A 16,908-nucleotide genomic window follows, 5' to 3' on the forward strand; every position below is an offset into this window, starting at 1 on the left:
CGCATGATACGTGCGTTCCGTCTCATGCATTATATATAAAAAAATATCTCTTTTCCCACCACCCCTGTTTCGTATCGTGAGGTGGACTACTTAAAAAACGCCACGATGTTAGAATTTTATATCGACTTCAAGCTTATCTAAAACGTATCAGAACACGAAAACGTTTGATAAATATAGCAACAATTTTAATAAATGAACTCACCAATGAGGTCTCTTGGAAACGAATCAAGGAGTGCGCCTTTTTAAAAGCAGTTGGACAAAACAAATTGGGAAAAAGGAAAAGTCTTCTTCCTAATCCTTTAACTCATCTTTTTGACACGAGGAAAAGTTAATGTCAAGAAAAGTACACCAGTTCCCACCCCTGAACCCCACGCTCACGCTGATGGGCCCCACCTAGTCGACGGCGTTGAATTACCCCACATCCCATGGTCCCACCAATGACGGCACCACTATCCGGAACGAATGCTTTCACGGATCCAGCGCCCCGGTCAGGGTTAACAGTAGAATGATATTAAGAGGCCCAAAAACTAAACCAAATGTACCTCTAACCACGGAGCTTCCAGCTATGTAGGGAATGAGATTAGTAATATCATGAGGCCTCTTATAAATTATAATGCGTGATGAAGTAATGGTATAGTTCTCGGAGCCATCATGAACCCCAACCATGGTAAGAATTTATTAATGCTACGCAGCCCAAGCACGACACCAACGGCCCCTTCTAGTGACTAGCCGGTGTGTCTCTATTCAGATCATTAAAATCCTCTTGCCACGTAGTTGCCACCTGCAAAGGGACTTTCGGTAATGTCATTGGGCCTCGTACGGGGTGTGTGAGTAGTAGTAATATGTTTTTTTCTGCAAAAGTAGTAGTATATAGTTTTGGGAGCTATCATTAAGCCCATAGACCGATCCTTTGATCCGGTGAGAATAAATGCCATCACCGCGAACGCCCCTCAAGCGACTTTACTGCCTTTAAAAGCTCCGTCTGGACCGTCTCTAAAAATGGCGCGGTTGTTCTATCCGGGGGTTAGGGATGGTGGTTGTAGCTTGGGAGACGGATAAGAGAACTGGGTGCTTAAAATGGAAGGGGCGCAGCTCAGTTCTGTTGGCAAACGGACGACCTTCTCTTAGGCGCTGGGTCCCACCTCCACGCTACCTCCTACGGTGGGGCCCGGTGGGAAGACAGAACCAGCACCTGCGGCTGTTCTTCTCCTGCCCCCTGCTGCTGCCCCAGTCCGCGCGCTCACCATCCCCCCGGCCTGCCCCTGCTTTTCTCCCAACCCCCAATTTCTCCGTGGGCCCCGGGTCAGATCGCTCTCCCACTCTGAGAAAAGGAAGAAAGATTGCATTTATCTCTTGGTGTTGATCTAATCGGACCCGCGGAATCCATTTAGTCGTCCCCGTCTCGCTGTTTGTTTGGGTTGTTTTAGAGAGAAAGAGGAGCCGAGCTCGCCGGAGGTCCAGCGATCTCGCCGCGACTACCACCGCCAGGTATTAGCTTTTGGTCTCGAGAAGTTTTCTGTCGTCCTTTCTGTCTTCTGGGTCCTTTTTATTTCTTCTTTGTATAGTTTTCTTGATTTCTAGGTTCTGGTTCTTGATCTTGGATAAAAATTGTTTTTATGTTTTTTTTGGGATTTTTTTTCGTTTTTGATGTATAGCCGAATTTGGGCATGAGAAAAGTTGAGATTTTGATGTTATTTGTTTGTCGTTTATTGAATCAAGGTTTAAGTATAGGAGTGGTATAATCATAATCATAATAATAGAAGAAGATGGAGGAGGAGAAGGATAGGAGGAAGAAGATGGGGATGAAGCGGAAGTGGTGTGTTTCCATCAAGAAAATTTTCACCGCTGAATCCAAGGTGAAGAAAGACCAGGTTAGAACTTTTGATTTCTTCGTCTTTTAGCTTTTCCAATGTCTCAAGCTAGATGGTATTTAATCAAAATGCCTCCTTTCTTCTTTCAATCAGAAGTTCAAACGGAAGAGGAATTGGATATGTGGGAAATTCGCGGATTCTGATCGGTTCGACTCTGGGTCTGCTCGGGAGGGACCTCCACCGCCACCTCCTCCTCCGCCACTGGTGGAGAATGGACAGAACAACCATGCCTACTCTGTGGCGCTGGCATCTGCAGTTGCGGCGGAGGCTGCCGCCGTGGCAGCTCAGGCTGCTGCGGAGGTTGCTCGCCTCACTGCGTCATCAAGCATTGCTGGTGGATCAAGGGAAGGGATTGCGGCGATTAAGATTCAGACAGCTTTCCGAGGATACATGGTTTGAGAACTAATATACTCAAGAGAGAGAGAGAGAGAATTTTTTTTTATTTCAGAAACGGTTCTTTAATGCATCCTCCAAATTTATTGCATTAAAAGGCATAATTTTTTTTCTTCTATTTTCGGGGTGCTCCCTTGATATATGCTATGGAAACTTTCATATAAAATTTGCTTGATTGGAAGTGAAAATTGTTTTTAACGTAATCAAGACATAACGATAAAGTTTTTTTCCCCCTTCATTTGGTTAGCCTTTAAATTTTGAAAAAGAAAAGGAAAAGAATTCCCATCCTTCCTCAATAGAAGATTAGAAGAGAAGGCCTTACGTTTATGGCAGTAAAACCTGGGATTTGCCTAGTTATCATCTGTTTGTTTATTGGAAAAACGACAAAACTCCCGTATGATCTTTAGGAGTGATCGGTTTTTTCAGAAAAACCATGCAAGGCTTTTGCTTTGTGCATCTATTAGAGACTAGAATTTTGGAGGGTAAATTTCTAGAAAAAGTTTTAAGGCTTTCTAATAATTAGAGACTCTGCTGTCTTGTAGGAAGTGTAGACTCTTTGGTTATGAAATTGTATGGTAAGCTTTGGGCAACTGTTGATTTATTTGCCATTATGCTTTTAGAAGAAACAGATGAAACTAGTTTATGACCAGTTCAAGGGCATGCTTGGTGTTGCTTAAAAAAAGTACTTCATTACTTTAAAACAGAAAAAAGTACTTTCTAAAAAATAATATCTGGTAACATTATATGAGACGGGCTTTTTGAAGAAGAATGGTCACAGTGTTCTTATGAGAAGCTAAAAAACCTAGCTTCTGTCTTTTTCTGTGTGTGTAAGAAGAACTTCTAAAAATGCAGAAACAATATCAAACATGCCCCAGGTTGTTGCTTGAAGACAAAACTTAATGGTTATATCACCTATTATGGTTAAATTTTATGAAGTGTACCATTTAGAGCTAAAAGTTTAGTTGCCCAACAATGACATCACATTTTGTCACCTAGAAAGGAGTAAAGTAGGCATAATGGAAAAAAGTCTTATGTCGAGCATACTGTCTTCACACAGGTTCTCTACGCTGACATGATGATGGTGTGACATGTCACGATTTGACCAGGCACACACAAACCATACCAATGCCCATGAATTGCACTATATCTTTGTGCCATGTGGCACAAGGAATCTTTTTTTGCAACTGACTAGTTACTGATAGCATTGCACTTATTTTTTTACTAATGACGTTATTCTTACTTTCTTATGTTAATTTTCTATAGCTGATCTTATGATTTTTGTTTTTTTTTCTTTTTTGGAACCTTTTATTAAGGCAAGGAGAAGATTGCGAGCCTTGAGAGGATTCGTTAGATTGAAGTCATTGGTTGAAGGAAATGCTGTCAAGCGTCAAGCTGGAAACACTTTGCGTTGCATGCAGACATGGGCAAGAGTGCAATCACAGATCCGTTCAAGGAGGATCAGAATGATAGAGGAAAATCAGGCTCTTCAGAGGCAGCTGCAGCTCATACGTGAAAGGGAACTTGAAAGATCAAAGGTATATTCCATGAAACCTTATAAGGGGTATTGCTTGACTTCTGCTAGACATACTACAGTAATTTGATCAGGATATATGGATAATAATCAGGCTATGGCAATACTAATAACTATGAGATGCACATAATGGATTTTTTGTTGATTTTTGTAATAAATGTGGCAAAATGAGGAAGGAGTTGAGGATGAATCAAGAAATAAGGACATGTTACTTTGTGGCTGATAAAAGCAGAATGAAATTAACTGACACAAGTTGGCTATTTGCAACAAAAACTAAGAAATGCCTCCTCAAAAAAGATATAATTTCACAAGAGAAAAATTTTAAAAGGCCAGATTGTAAGTGGTGAGCTAGACTTGGATATGCCCATCTTGATGGAGTTTATGCTATGGCAAGGAAGTCCTATCACTTTTCATGGTCTGTGAATATGTGTTGCATTCATATACGTATAGTTGCTGGAGATGACAAATCTCCAAATTTTAAAGACAACAGTATGGGGGATATGCATCCGTTTAGTCTATTATGATGCATAAGCACTTCTGTGTAATGTTTTCAACCAAATTTTTGTATCACCTAAGAGTTGAAACCAATTTTCTGCATGGCACTAGAGGAAACAGTAAAAGCAGAAATAAACATTTGTCTGGTTCGATGAAAAGAAACTATTCTATATGTTTGAACTAACTTCAAGTCAGATGTGTTCTCCAAGCCATTAAGAGATATTTTTTTATTGTTTCATCTGAAGCACAAAACATGCTTCCCTATTGATGCATCTCACTGATAAGATGACAGTTATTATTGATAATCACCTTTCCCTGACAATTCATTTGGGGTGCTAATGCATATGCCACAGAGATGCAGCTGTGTTTCTATCATGTGTTTCAGACATATCTGAGGCACATGCTTGCCTTATGATCTTTCTGTATCTTCTAATTCATTGTAAAGAAAGAAGCTGGGTTGAATTTGTGAACAATTTGGTAATGAAGGAATTATTTTGTCACATTTTCTGAAACCATTATCATAACCATAATTGACAGGTCTCATCTTTCTGTTGCCAGCATTGTAATTCCTTTGCCGCTTAGATTGATTGTTTGAATTTAGCTTAAGCAATTTTGCCATTCTACTAATTTTTTAAATTTTTTATTCAAATTTAGAAAAACTGAGATCTAATATCATTTGCTTTTTGTGTTCTGAAAGAACAGAAAAGAATATGACTAATTAACCCATGGTTCCACTCTCTGGTTGCACACCTCTTCTGCATGCTATAGCTTAATACCTGCTATCTTACATATATATATTTTTAGGGTTTAAGATATTTCTCTAGCAGCTTTCTTATATTGTTTATTTTTCCCACAACACTAACAGATTGGTTTTAGGCATCTTAGGGACACTAATCTTAGCTTTTCGTGGCAGTTGGGAGAGGAATGGGATGACAGTCTTCAGTCCAAAGAGCAAATTGAAGCAAATTTATTAAACAAGCAAGAAGCTGCTATCAGAAGAGAAAGGGCACTTGCTTATGCATATTCTCATCAGGTACCTATCCTTTGGTTCCTTCACTTTCTTTCTCATCAGACATCCTCTTTTCTCCCTTGGCATGTTTGCTTTGGTGTCACTTCTCATATTTGTTACTTGGATTAAGTTAGCTCTGTAAGTTAAGGTAGTTTTGAGGTATGTAATGTCAAGTATTTTAATTCTTAAATTTGGCCTAGAACAGTGGAAGAGCTCATCACGATCAGTGACTCCAACATTCACAGACCCCCACAATCCGCACTGGGGTTGGAGCTGGTTGGAGCGCTGGATGGCAGCAAGGCCATGGGAGAACCGCAGCATGTCGGAAAAAGATCTGAATGACCATGCCTCAGTGAAGAGTGCCTGCCACAGCATCACAGGGGACGCAAACAATGCCTTCGCTCGTCGAAACAGCATCTTGGAGCGAACCCCGCCCCCACTGCAGAAATCGGGCCGCTCCAGCCGCCAGTCACCCTCAACTCCCGCATCCAAGCCATCATCAGTGGCAGGGAAGCTGAAATCGGTGAGCCCAAAAAATGGTTGGGCCCACATAGAGGATGATTCGAGGAGCATGCACAGTTTGCACTCAGAGCGGGCACCCAGAAGGCAGAGTGTTCCGGGTTCATCAATAAGAGATGACGAGAGCCTAGTAAGTACTCCGGCCATGCCTAGCTACATGGCATCCACAGAATCAGCGAGGGCAAAATCCCGTTTCCAGAGCCCATCAACAATGTGCGATGGTGTTGAGACACCAGAGAAGGGACCCATGAGATCGGCAATGAAGCGCTTGTCTTTTGCAGAGACAAATAAGCAGAGTGTGTCGTCCCCAGGAGGTGTGAGACGCCACTCTGGTCCTCCAAGGCTAAATATTGCCTCATTGAAGGATGTAGGTGTCGTCTCTGAGCAGGATATGAGCAATGGAGCAAGCAGTTAGCCTGTTCAACCAGCACTTACACAGAAGGGAATGGGGGAGACTACTGGTACAGCCAGTTTACTCATTACAGTATTAATTTAATTAGCGTGGGACTGTTCTTGGGTGAGAGCCTACTTTGAAAGGGTTGGTTTCATGGATTGTAGCTATGAACTTTGTTTCCATCCTTTCTTTATTTGGGTTTGTTTTGTGTGTGTTTCTGGACGGTGCTTGGCTTTTGATCATAGGATGTGCATGATTGTGGGGTGCATTGTCTGACATTGGTTGTTGAACAAAAGAGATACGTGCTTTAAATTTACTGACAAGAGATGTTTGTTATTATATTATCCATTTTTCCCTATGGTTTGTAAGAGATGGCAGTATGAAGCAACAATGCACCATCTCAAGTTAATTACCGTGTGAAGAAGAGTTGGCCAGGTAAAATCCGTCGTGCATTCATCAACGTTATGGGATGATTCAGGCCTGAATGAGCCCTCAGTAAAGATGCTTCTTAATGTAGCTAAAATGGCTTGCTTTGACATCTTGCGGCTGTTGCAAGCTTACGGTAAAATATTGTCGGTATGTGACGAGAGATTAGTAGTATTTAGCTAGTCATGGATCAGGGCAGCCGCAGTCTTCATCGAGTCTCTACAAGAGAAAGGTGTAAATAGAGTTGTAACATTTGGAGATTTGTGGATCAACTCCAAAGCTATCTTAACTATAAAATTTCTGTGAAATTTAACCGTGTCAATTATAATAAAGTCACAGAAAACTCGAGCTTCAACCACAATCTGAAAATTGAAGATTGGTGTCAGCAATGTCTATATAATATAATACAAGTTTGCATAAGCTATGCCTTTTACTATGTTTTTTCTGATTCTTCTTTATGCGTCACTCATACCAGCCGAATGATTCAGATTTTATAGCATAAATCCCCCTTTTTCTTTTATAAGGCTCGCATGGAAACACTCTAATGAGGCTATAAATTAACTTCCAAGTGTTCCCAATTTCACCGCGAATCGCGTCCTGTCTTCATCGGTTTGTTGTTTCCTTCTCTCTTGCTGTCTTGTAACTGCAAGCTTCTCCTGTCGCTTAGCATTTTGTTCTCCCATTTCTCTCTTTGCTTATCTACCGCTAAACCTATCTGGATTTCTTTATCCCTTGCAGGCTAACCTTTACTCTCTTGTCTATTGTTGAAAGTGTAAATCTAGCCTGCCTGACCCAAATGCTAAAAATCTGCACCTGCTGTCTGGTAACCAAGATTGCTCCCTGACAATTTTTGTATGTCAGTGAAGCGTAAAACACTAGAAATCTCAGAAACAATAGCTGAAGAGGAGGAGACTTCATCACAACCTTCTCGTGATTATCTTCAGGAAGCATCAGTTCTCAGTGATTTGTAGAATGGAAGAGAATATCTGTTCTGATGACTTTTCAGCTTTTATTTCACACTGATCAGTTCTGATGGCAATAGATTGTGCATGTTCCTCTGTAGTTTGTCCTAAATGTTATATATGACATTTTGGCTAAGAGTCCCTTCATATTGAAGCAAAATGATCTTTTGAGTAGGTCAATAGATCGACCTACTATATTCACATTGGGGCATAGTTGGAGTAACTTTTTAGAGTTGCATTTGGTAGCTCGCAATTTATTCAGATTACTGACAATTTAAAGTGGGCCTATCAGATTATTATGTTTGGTATATTTTTTGGGTGGCAATCCAGATTGCCTCTCAGAAGGTAATCCAGATTGTCTTAAGGAGAGATGGCTATCGAGATTACTACTTTTTTGACAATGTTGCAAAATTTTTTTTACATCAAATTATTTCTAAAAAAAATCATACAAAACCTACCCCCCTCCCCCTCCCCCTCCGGCTCTCACCCTCCCCTTCTTTTCTGAACTCTCCCATGACCTCGCCTCCCTCGATCGCCTCCCCTCCACCCATGCCCTTGTCATCTCCGGCCATAGCCCCGGTATCAATCTCTCCTCCCTCGCCTCCATCACCGCTGCTTCTCCTTCGACAACTTAGCAACCTCTCCCTCCACTCGTCAAGCGTATTTTAAAAATTTTGATTTAAATTTAAAAAATAAAATTTAACTCTTTCTAAGTAATTCAAAATTTCATAAAATTTTATGGAGCTATTTTGAGAATTTGATTCCACATTACTGATAATCTGATTGTCATATCAAATATGTCAATCAAGATTTTCAATAATTTTACTACAATATTATATGTATGTACAAAACACAGTAATCAATATTACTGATAATTTTATAGTGGCAATCTATCTTGAAGGTAATCCACAATATCTTCCAAGATTGCTTGGCGATGCACCTAATGCAAGCTAAGGGAAATATTCAAATTTTTTGATGGAATACTTACCAAGAGTTTGCTTAAGAGATGAACATTAAATTAATTAATTAGTGTATATTGCCATGCATGCCGAAAAAGTAAGCATGGGAGGAAAACCGAACAACACAACAAACAAACAATGTTAATATTGAATATGGCAGGGAGATAGAGAAATGCCAATGGTTTGAGATTTTTGTCTCTTTTATTCTCTTTTCTTTCCTCTCTATTTTTTTTCTTTCTTTTTCTATTTTTTTTCTTTGTATGTATTATTGTGCCATATTTTCAGATATGTGGAGTACTTTTCATCAGGAGATCAATGAAGAAAACTCTCTAGAAGGGAATGAAACACGTTGAAGAAGAACAGCCTTTCTGGTTGCAGCAGCCTTGTAAATCCTGTCGGTAGAATTTTTTTTTTTCGATTTGAACCTCTTTTCCATTAGATCTGAAATTTACCTTTTGGGACCTGCAAGCACACTTGATGAAGCCTCCAAAATCAAAAAAATTAAGACCTGAAACTCCTCTTCGGCGGCCAAGAGGGGGCACTCAAAATAGGGGCATGCAAAAGAGGTAGCACTGGTTCCTTTCTTTCCTTTTTGGGTTGGTGGCCCAGAAACCTTAGGTTTCTTGGTTCTAGGGCATGGAGAAGACCAAAGAGAGAGGAGGAAAGGAAGGAAGAAAGAGAGTTCTAGGAGAAAATAATTTGATTGATTGAACCCTTCATACAAACCCTAAATACAAAAGTATTTATGCAAGATCAATGTGACCCAACCACAAAACTCCCTTGGATAACTTGATATGAGATTTGTGCTAACCCAAACCCATATACGCCTATGATTTGAACAAATCTCATCTACCTAGGACTTAAATCTAGCCCAAAATAAGTTAGCCCTTCAAGGCCCAAAATTTTTGGACCTCAAGATCCGAAAGGCTGACAGCCTTTCGTCCTAAAACCCAAACTAGTCCTAGAAATCCCTTGAGCACCTCATGGATTTTGAACATTGGCCTTAGCCTTGGTCTCCTGAGCCTTGGGAGCACCACATGAGGCCCAACAATCTCCACCTTGGTGCCCCAAGGCCTCAGCTAACTCTATCCTTTCCATTAAGCACATCAATGTCACACATCTTCGAAAGCTGTCCCATAGAAAAACCTTCATCATTGCATCCGCTGGATTCTCCTTGGTGTGAACCTTCACCAGCTCCACCTTGTCTTCTTCCACAAGCTCTCTGATCCGATGATATCTAATATCAATATGCTTCATCCTCACATGGTAGACAGAGTTCTGTGCAAGTAACAGTACACTCTGACTGTCATAGTGCATTCTGACAGTCTCTTGTGCAAGGTTCATCTCCAACGTTAAATCCTTCAGCCATAGGGCCTCCTTTGTTGCCTCCGCAATGCCAATATACTCTACCTCAGTGATCTATAAGGCTGTGATGGACTGCAAGCATGAACTCCATGAAACTAGACCTCTAAACATGCTGAATATAAAACTTATCGTAGATCGCCGAGTGTCCATATCTCCACCAAAATCAGTATCTACAAATCCTCATATCATCCCCTGAGCCTCCTTGGACATATTGGAGAGTCTTTCAGCACCTCCTCGCTATCCATAGTAGATGCCAACTCCAACAACACCCACCAAGTACCTGAAGATCCTCTTCAGTGCTCACTAGTGCTCCCTACCAAGCTATGCCATGAACTTGCTGATCTGGCTCACTGTGTAGGCGATATCCAGCCTACAACATACTATGACGTACATAAGGCTTCCCACACCAGAGGCATATGGCACTCTCTCCATCTCGTGGGCCTTCACCTCAGTCTGTGGTGACATCATCTTCGAGAGTCTGAAGTGCCCGGCAAGTGATAGCTCCGTCGGTTTTACTTCATCCTGAACCTCTCCAAAACCTTCTTGATATAGCCTCCTTGAGATAAATACAGCACCTTCTTGGCTCGATCTCTAAAAATTTTTATACCTAAGATTTTTCTCGCAGGCTCCAAATCTTTCATCTCAAACTCCAGAGACAAAGCTGCCTTCAGTTCCTGCACAACCTTCCTACTCTTGCATGCTATAAGCATATCATCCACATACAAGAGTAGAAACATCCTAAACCCATCCTCCAAAGATCGAACATAAACACAAGAGTCATACTCACACCTGGAAAGCCCGATGCTCCTCACATAGGAATCAAATCACTTGTGCCATTGCCTCGGTGACTACTTTAGCCCGTACAGCAATTTCTGCAGTAAACAGACCTTCCCTTTTACTCCTGACTCTTGAAACCTTGATGGCTACTCCATATAGATGCTCTCTTCCAGATGCCCATGGAGGAACACCATCTTGACATCCATCTGCTTCAGCTCCAAGTCCTGAGCTGCTACGATGCTCAGCAACATCCTGATGGAAGTATATCTAATGATAGGAGAGAAAACCTCGCCGAAGTCGATGTCTTTCTTCTGAGAGTATCCTTTAGCCACTAACCTTACCTTGTACCTGATACCTCCCTACTTCGAAGGCCCCTCTTTACGTTGATAAACCCATTTGCAACCAACAAATTTTTTTCCTTGTGGCAACTGCACCAATCACCATGTCTCGTTTTTGTGGAGAGACTGCATCTCCTTGGATATTGCTTGGACCCACCTTTCTCTATCCTGACACTCCATAGCCTCCTCCTAGGTGTAGGGGTTCCCATTCACTGTCACCAAGGCATATGACAATGTCTCCTCGAAGCCATATCATTCCGGTTGCCTGACGTTTCTTTTGGACTTGTGCAGTGTAACCCAGATGTCCATTCTACATCCAGCTTGCTCCTGCTGGACCTCTTGGCTTATCTGTCCGAGCTCTCTCCACCTGTGGAGATATATCTAAAGAGTGCTCCACTTGAATACCAAGTCCTCCCAATGCACCTGCAAGAGGCTAAAGAGAATAGGATGTAAGTTGTCCAGCGCTGCCCTACTGGACCTCTTGCTACTCTTGCTACTCCTCCATGCCATCTCGCCTTTGAAGAACTAAATTTTCATCGAAGGTGACATCTTTACTGATGATGACCTTTTCCTCCAAGGGATACCACAGTTGGTATCCCTTAATTCCTCGCAGATACCCCAAGAACACCATCTTCCGTGACCTAACGTCCAACTTGATCCGCTCACCAGCATCGATGTGCACATATGCCGTGCCTGTTGTGATCTAGGTGGTGTGCCCAAGGCCCAGGGGACCAAGGCTAAGGCCAAGGTCCATCATTCATGAGGGCTTCATGGAGGCTCTAGGGCTAGTTGGGCCCTGATTGAAAGGCTGTGGGCCTTTCGGGTTCTTGAGGTCTAGGTTATGTGGGCTTCAAGGGACCAACTCTTTATGGGCCAGGTCTGGACCCAGAATAGGTGAGATTAGGTCAAGTCATGGGTGTACATGGGCTTGGGTTAACCTAATCTCCCATAGAGTTGGTCAAGGGAGTTTTGGATTTGGATCACTTGACCCTGTGTTTATATATACATGCACTGTATAGGTTTGATTAAGCCAAAGAATATGAAAACTCTTTCTCTCAAGTCTCTCTCTCTCTTCTCCCTCTCTCTCCAGCTATTCTCCATGCCCTAAGAGCAAGAAACCCTAGGGTTTCTTGCCGCCAGGTCCATAGAAGGCAGGAAAAGCAGGGGAGGCGCTAGGGTTTTGAGCCCCTCCCCCTTTGTGCTGCCAACCATATTACCTCTCCCTCTCTTGAAGCCACCCAAACATCAGGTTCAGAACTTGGAATCTCTTGCTACGAGGTTGGTACAAGTTTCTCTCAGATCTGGAGTTGATCTGAGGTCGTTTGAGGCACGGGTCCATCAACAGATCTACAGGAAAGGCTGCAGCAGGACAGATCTGCAAGGTCTAGTTCTATCTACCTTCTTTCCTATCTAGAATACTCTGATTTGAGATCTATAAATTGAAAGTCCTCGGTCCAGGTCTGATCTAGTTGGGTACCAGATCTTGGATTTTTCAGAGGTGATCTTAGAGGCATTCTTCATCTGGAACGAAAGGCTGACGAAGAAGACAGCAACCAGACTGATTTCGTCAAGGGCCTTCGATCGAGTTCAGAAGTCTCTAGATTTGTTCGTTGCTAGTTTTGCTGCACCCAAGGTCCATGGGAGGAGTCGGGATCATGCTCCAATAGTTGGTATCAGAGCCACATTGCTGAGGAAGCGGTTCCGAGCGCAAGAAGTTGAAGATCCCAAGTACTGAAAATTTTCAGCAAGGTACCATCAAGGTATATTCTACACTTCTTGATTTTATATTGCTTGTTTGGCTTGGATCCAGTCATGGGCAGCAATATGAAGGTTGATTTTGAGAAGTTTGATGGTAAGAGAAAATTTTCCATGTAAAAAATTCGGATGGAGGATATTCTGGTGCAAGCAGATCTGGATCAGGCTTTGGATGAGAAGCCTGAGGGAATGACAGATAGACAGTGGGCATCGTTGGAGAAGAAAGCATGCTCGATGATCAGAGGATGTTTGACGGATGCAGCGTTGTATTCGGTGCTGGAAGAAAAGACCCCGAAGGGCCTTTGGTCAAAGTTGCATACCATGTATATGGGGAAGAATATGTGCAACAAGCTAATGCTGAAGAAGAGATTGTACAGTCTTCGGATGCAGGAGGGATCTGATGTGATTGGCCACATTCAGAGGTTCGACCAGTTGTGCACGGAGTTGATGAATATTGGGGTGAAGCTGGATGAGGAGGATAAGTCCCTGTTGCTTTTGTGTTCGCTGCCAGGATCATATGACTCTTTAGTGACTACACTGCTCTACGACAAGGAGACTCTGGAATATGAGGACATGGTCTCGGTGTTGAGGTCTAATGAGCAAAGAAAAAAGTTGACCAGAGATCGGGCTCCCCAGGAGGGTTTGGCAGTAGGGGAGAGGACAGGTAGAGGCAGAGGCAGAAGCAAGTCCAGGGGGCGGTCCAAGTCCAGGAAGGAAAAGAAAGGATGAAATGCTTCAAGTGCAACGAGTTCGGGCACTTCAAGCGAGAATGTCCACTATGGAAGAGCAAGAAGGGAGAAAGAAGTAGCTCAGAATCAGTGAGTGCAGTTGCTGGGCAGCAGGTGGAGGATGATCTACTTATGGTATCAAATGGTCACAGGCATTACATAGAGGAGTGGATACTAGACTCTGCGTGCTCACATCACTACACACCATATAGGTCTTGGTTTGTGACATACACCAAGACAGATGAGGGATCAGTGACTCTAGGCGACAATCATCCTTGCAAGGTGGCTGGGATAGGGACAGTCAGGGTGAGGATGTTTGATGGGATTGTGAGGACATTGATAAATGTAAAGCACGTCCCGGAGCTGGAAAAGAATCTGGTGTCACTAGGCTACTTGGAGCGCAGTGGATACAGCTTCAGCAGTAGGGCTAGAAGCGGAGTACTGAACATCTCCAATGGAGCTATGGTAGTGATGAGAGGCAGGAGGTTGGACAATAACCTCTATCGCATGGAGGGATCTGTGGTGACCGGAGAGTCTGATGCAGCAGCTGCAGCACAGGACCAGCAGGGGGCCTACAGGATGTGGCACTACCGCTTAGGCCACATGGGTGACAAGGGGCTGAGGGAGTTGAGCAGGAGAGGACTCATCTCTGATATGGAGGATGGTGCTACAGGGGAGATCTGTGAGCCTTGCCAGATGGGAAAGCAGAGGAGAGTTCAGTTCAACATCAGTACAACCCGCAGTGCAGCCCCTCTGGAGTTAGTACACACGGATGTGTGGGGACCAGCCCCAGTTTCAGCTAGAAATGGGGCTAGATACTTCATGACCCTGATTGATGATTTCTCAAGGAAACTCTGGATTTACTTCATGAGAGAGAAGTTAGAGGTCTTCACCAAGTTCAAGATCTGGAGAGCTGAGGTGGAGAAGGAGCAGGGGAGGAGCGTGAAGTGTTTGAGGTCAGACAATGGTGGGGAGTACACCAGCAGAGAGTTTCAGGACTACTGTGAGGAGTGTGGGATCAGGAGACACTTCTCAGTTAAGGGGACTCCACAGTAGAATGGGGTGGTTGAGAGGATGAACAGAACACTTCTGGAAAAGGCACGATGCATGAGGCTGCAGGTAGGGCTTCCAAAGGCATTCTGGGTTGACACAGTTGACGCAGCAGGTTACTTGGTCAATCGGTCACCTCACACCAGGTTGGATGACAGGCTTCCAGAGGAGGTGTGGTCTGGGAGGACAGTTGGGTTGGACCATCTACGGGTATTTGGGTGCACGGCCTATGTGCACATTGGAGCTGGTGAGCGGAGCAAGCTAGACGCCAGATCACGCAAGATGGTGTTTCTAGGCTATCTACAAGGAGTTAAGGGATATAAGCTGTGGGATCCCTTGAAAAAAAAGGTCATCATTAGTCAGGATGTGACTTTTGATGAGGAGTCAGTCCTATGGAGGCGAGCAGGCATGGAGGAGCAGCAGGAGCAGGAGGAGGTCCAGCAGGGTGCTGCTGGACAGCTTACCTCTTTGATTTTGCCTCTTGTAGGTACTATGGGAGGACATGACATTCAGGTGGAGAATCTACCTAAAGTGTCTCCACAGGTGGAGAGGACTCGGACGGATGATCGAGGTGGAGAGGTCCAGCAGGAGCGAGCTAGATCGAAGACTGATATCGGTGTTGCCCTACACAAGCCCAAGAGGACCATCAGGCAACCAGATCGATATGACTTCGAGAAGACACTGTCATATACCCTGGTGATAGTGAATGGAGACCCATATACGTATCAGGAGGCTATTGAGAGCCAGGATAGAGAGCGGTGGGTCCAGGTGATGTCCGAGGAGATGCAGTCTCTCCACCAGAACCAGACGTGGCGATTGGTGCAGTTGCCACAGGGGAAGAGGCCCATTGGCTGCAAATGGGTCTACAGTCGCAAGGAAGGGCCTTCAGAGTAGGGAGGTATCAGATTCAAGGTGAGGTTAGTGGCCAAGGGATACTCCCAGAAGGAAGGCATCGACTTCAGCGAGGTCTTCTCTCCCGTCGTCAGACATACTTTCATCAGAGTGTTGCTGAGCATTGTAGTAGCTCAGAATTTAGAGCTGGAGCAGATGAATGTCAAGACGGAATTCCTCCATGGGCATTTGGAGGAGAAGATTTACATGGAGCAGCCATCCGATTTCAAAGATCCAGGATCAGAGGAAAAGGTTTGTTTGTTGCAGAAGTCACTGTACGGGCTGAAGCAATCGTCGAGGCAATAGTACAAGCGGTTTGACTCCTATATGCGCAGCATTGGACTTTCCAGGTGCCAGTTTGATCCCTGTGTTTATGTTCAGTCTCTTGAGGATGGTTCTAGGGTGTTCCTACTCTTGTATGTGGATGACATGCTTATAGCATGCAAGAGTAGGAAGGTTGTGCAGGATCTGAAGGCATCCTTATCTCGAGAGTTTGAGATGAAGGATTTGGGCCCTGCAAGGAAGATCCTAGGCATGGAGATTTTCAGATACCGAGCCCAAAGGGTGCTGCATCTATCTCAAGGGGGCTACATACAGAAGGTCTTAGAGAGATTTGGGATGAAGGGAGCAAAGCCGACGGAGCTGCCACTTGCCGGTCACTTCAGACTCTCGAAGACCATGGTGCCACAGACTGAGGTGGAGGCTCAGGAGATGGAGACGATTCCTTATGCTTCATGAGTTGGGAGCTTGATGTATGCGATGGTCTGTTGTAGGCTAGACATCGCTCATGCAATGAGTCAGGTTAGCAGGTTCATGGCGCAGCTTGGCAGGGAGCACTGGAGAGCTCTGAAGTGGATATTCAGATACCTGGCGGGTTCAGTTGAAGTTGGCATCTGCTACGAACAGCGAGAAGGTGCAGTGGGATACTCTGACATGTCCAGGGAGGCTCAGGGGCTAATTGACAGTTATGTAGATACAGACTTCGGTGCAGATGTGGATACCCGGAGGTCTACGACAAGCTTCATCTTTAGCCTGTATGGAGGTCTTATTTCTTGGAGATCGAGTTTGCAGCCTATCACGGCCCTATCCGCTATAGAGGCAGAGTACATCAGGCTGACAGAAGCAGCTAAGGAGGCAATTTGGCTGAAGGGTTTGTTGACGGAGATGGGCCTTACTCAGGAGGCCATTAGAGTGCACTGTGACAGTCAGAGTGCACTTCTATTAGCACAGAACTCAGTCTATCATGCAAGGACAAAGCACATTGACATTCAGTATCATCGGATCAGGGAGCTTGTGGAGGATGGCGAGGTGGAGCTGGTAAAGGTACACACCAAGGAGAACCCAGCTGATGCACTTACGAAGGTACTTCCATGGGACAGCTTTCAGAGATGTGTTGAGCTGATTCCGCTGATGGACAGAGTGGAGCTGGTTGAGACCTTGGGACA

General features: G+C 44.0%; 1 protein-coding gene across 2 annotated transcripts; it reads left to right on the plus strand.

Annotated features, from left to right (window-relative positions):
* Nucleotides 1-1,309: 1,309 nt before the first annotated feature.
* LOC105034927 (protein IQ-DOMAIN 3) lies at nt 1,310-6,551 on the plus strand. 2 transcript variants are annotated; one of them, XM_010910261.4, is made up of 6 exons: nt 1,310-1,488; nt 1,720-1,871; nt 1,965-2,264; nt 3,578-3,799; nt 5,204-5,323; nt 5,505-6,551. In XM_010910261.4, exons 2-6 carry the CDS (start codon nt 1,767-1,769, stop codon nt 6,231-6,233), a joined length of 1,476 nt encoding a protein of 491 aa, XP_010908563.1. In that variant the 5' UTR covers nt 1,310-1,488; nt 1,720-1,766; the 3' UTR covers nt 6,234-6,551. The 2 variants fall into 2 exon arrangements, with proteins under 2 accessions (XP_010908563.1, XP_010908564.1); XM_010910262.4 differs by having other exon boundaries at nt 1,351-1,488; nt 1,761-1,871.
* The last annotated feature ends 10,357 nt before the right edge of the window (nt 6,552-16,908 follow it).

Source organism: Elaeis guineensis, chromosome 10 (assembly GCF_000442705.2).
Source record: "Elaeis guineensis isolate ETL-2024a chromosome 10, EG11, whole genome shotgun sequence".
Lineage (NCBI taxonomy): Eukaryota > Viridiplantae > Streptophyta > Magnoliopsida > Arecales > Arecaceae > Elaeis > Elaeis guineensis.

Bases quoted from the DNA above. Each gene is read 5' to 3' on its own strand.
- LOC105034927 (XM_010910261.4), top strand. From the start codon at position 1,767: ATGGAGGAGGAGAAGGATAGGAGGAAGAAGATGGGGATGAAGCGGAAG. The intron at 3,800-5,203 runs GTATATTCCATG...TTTTCGTGGCAG, and splicing joins GGGAACTTGAAAGATCAAAG to TTGGGAGAGGAATGGGATGA. The intron at 5,324-5,504 runs GTACCTATCCTT...GGCCTAGAACAG, and splicing joins CTTATGCATATTCTCATCAG to TGGAAGAGCTCATCACGATC.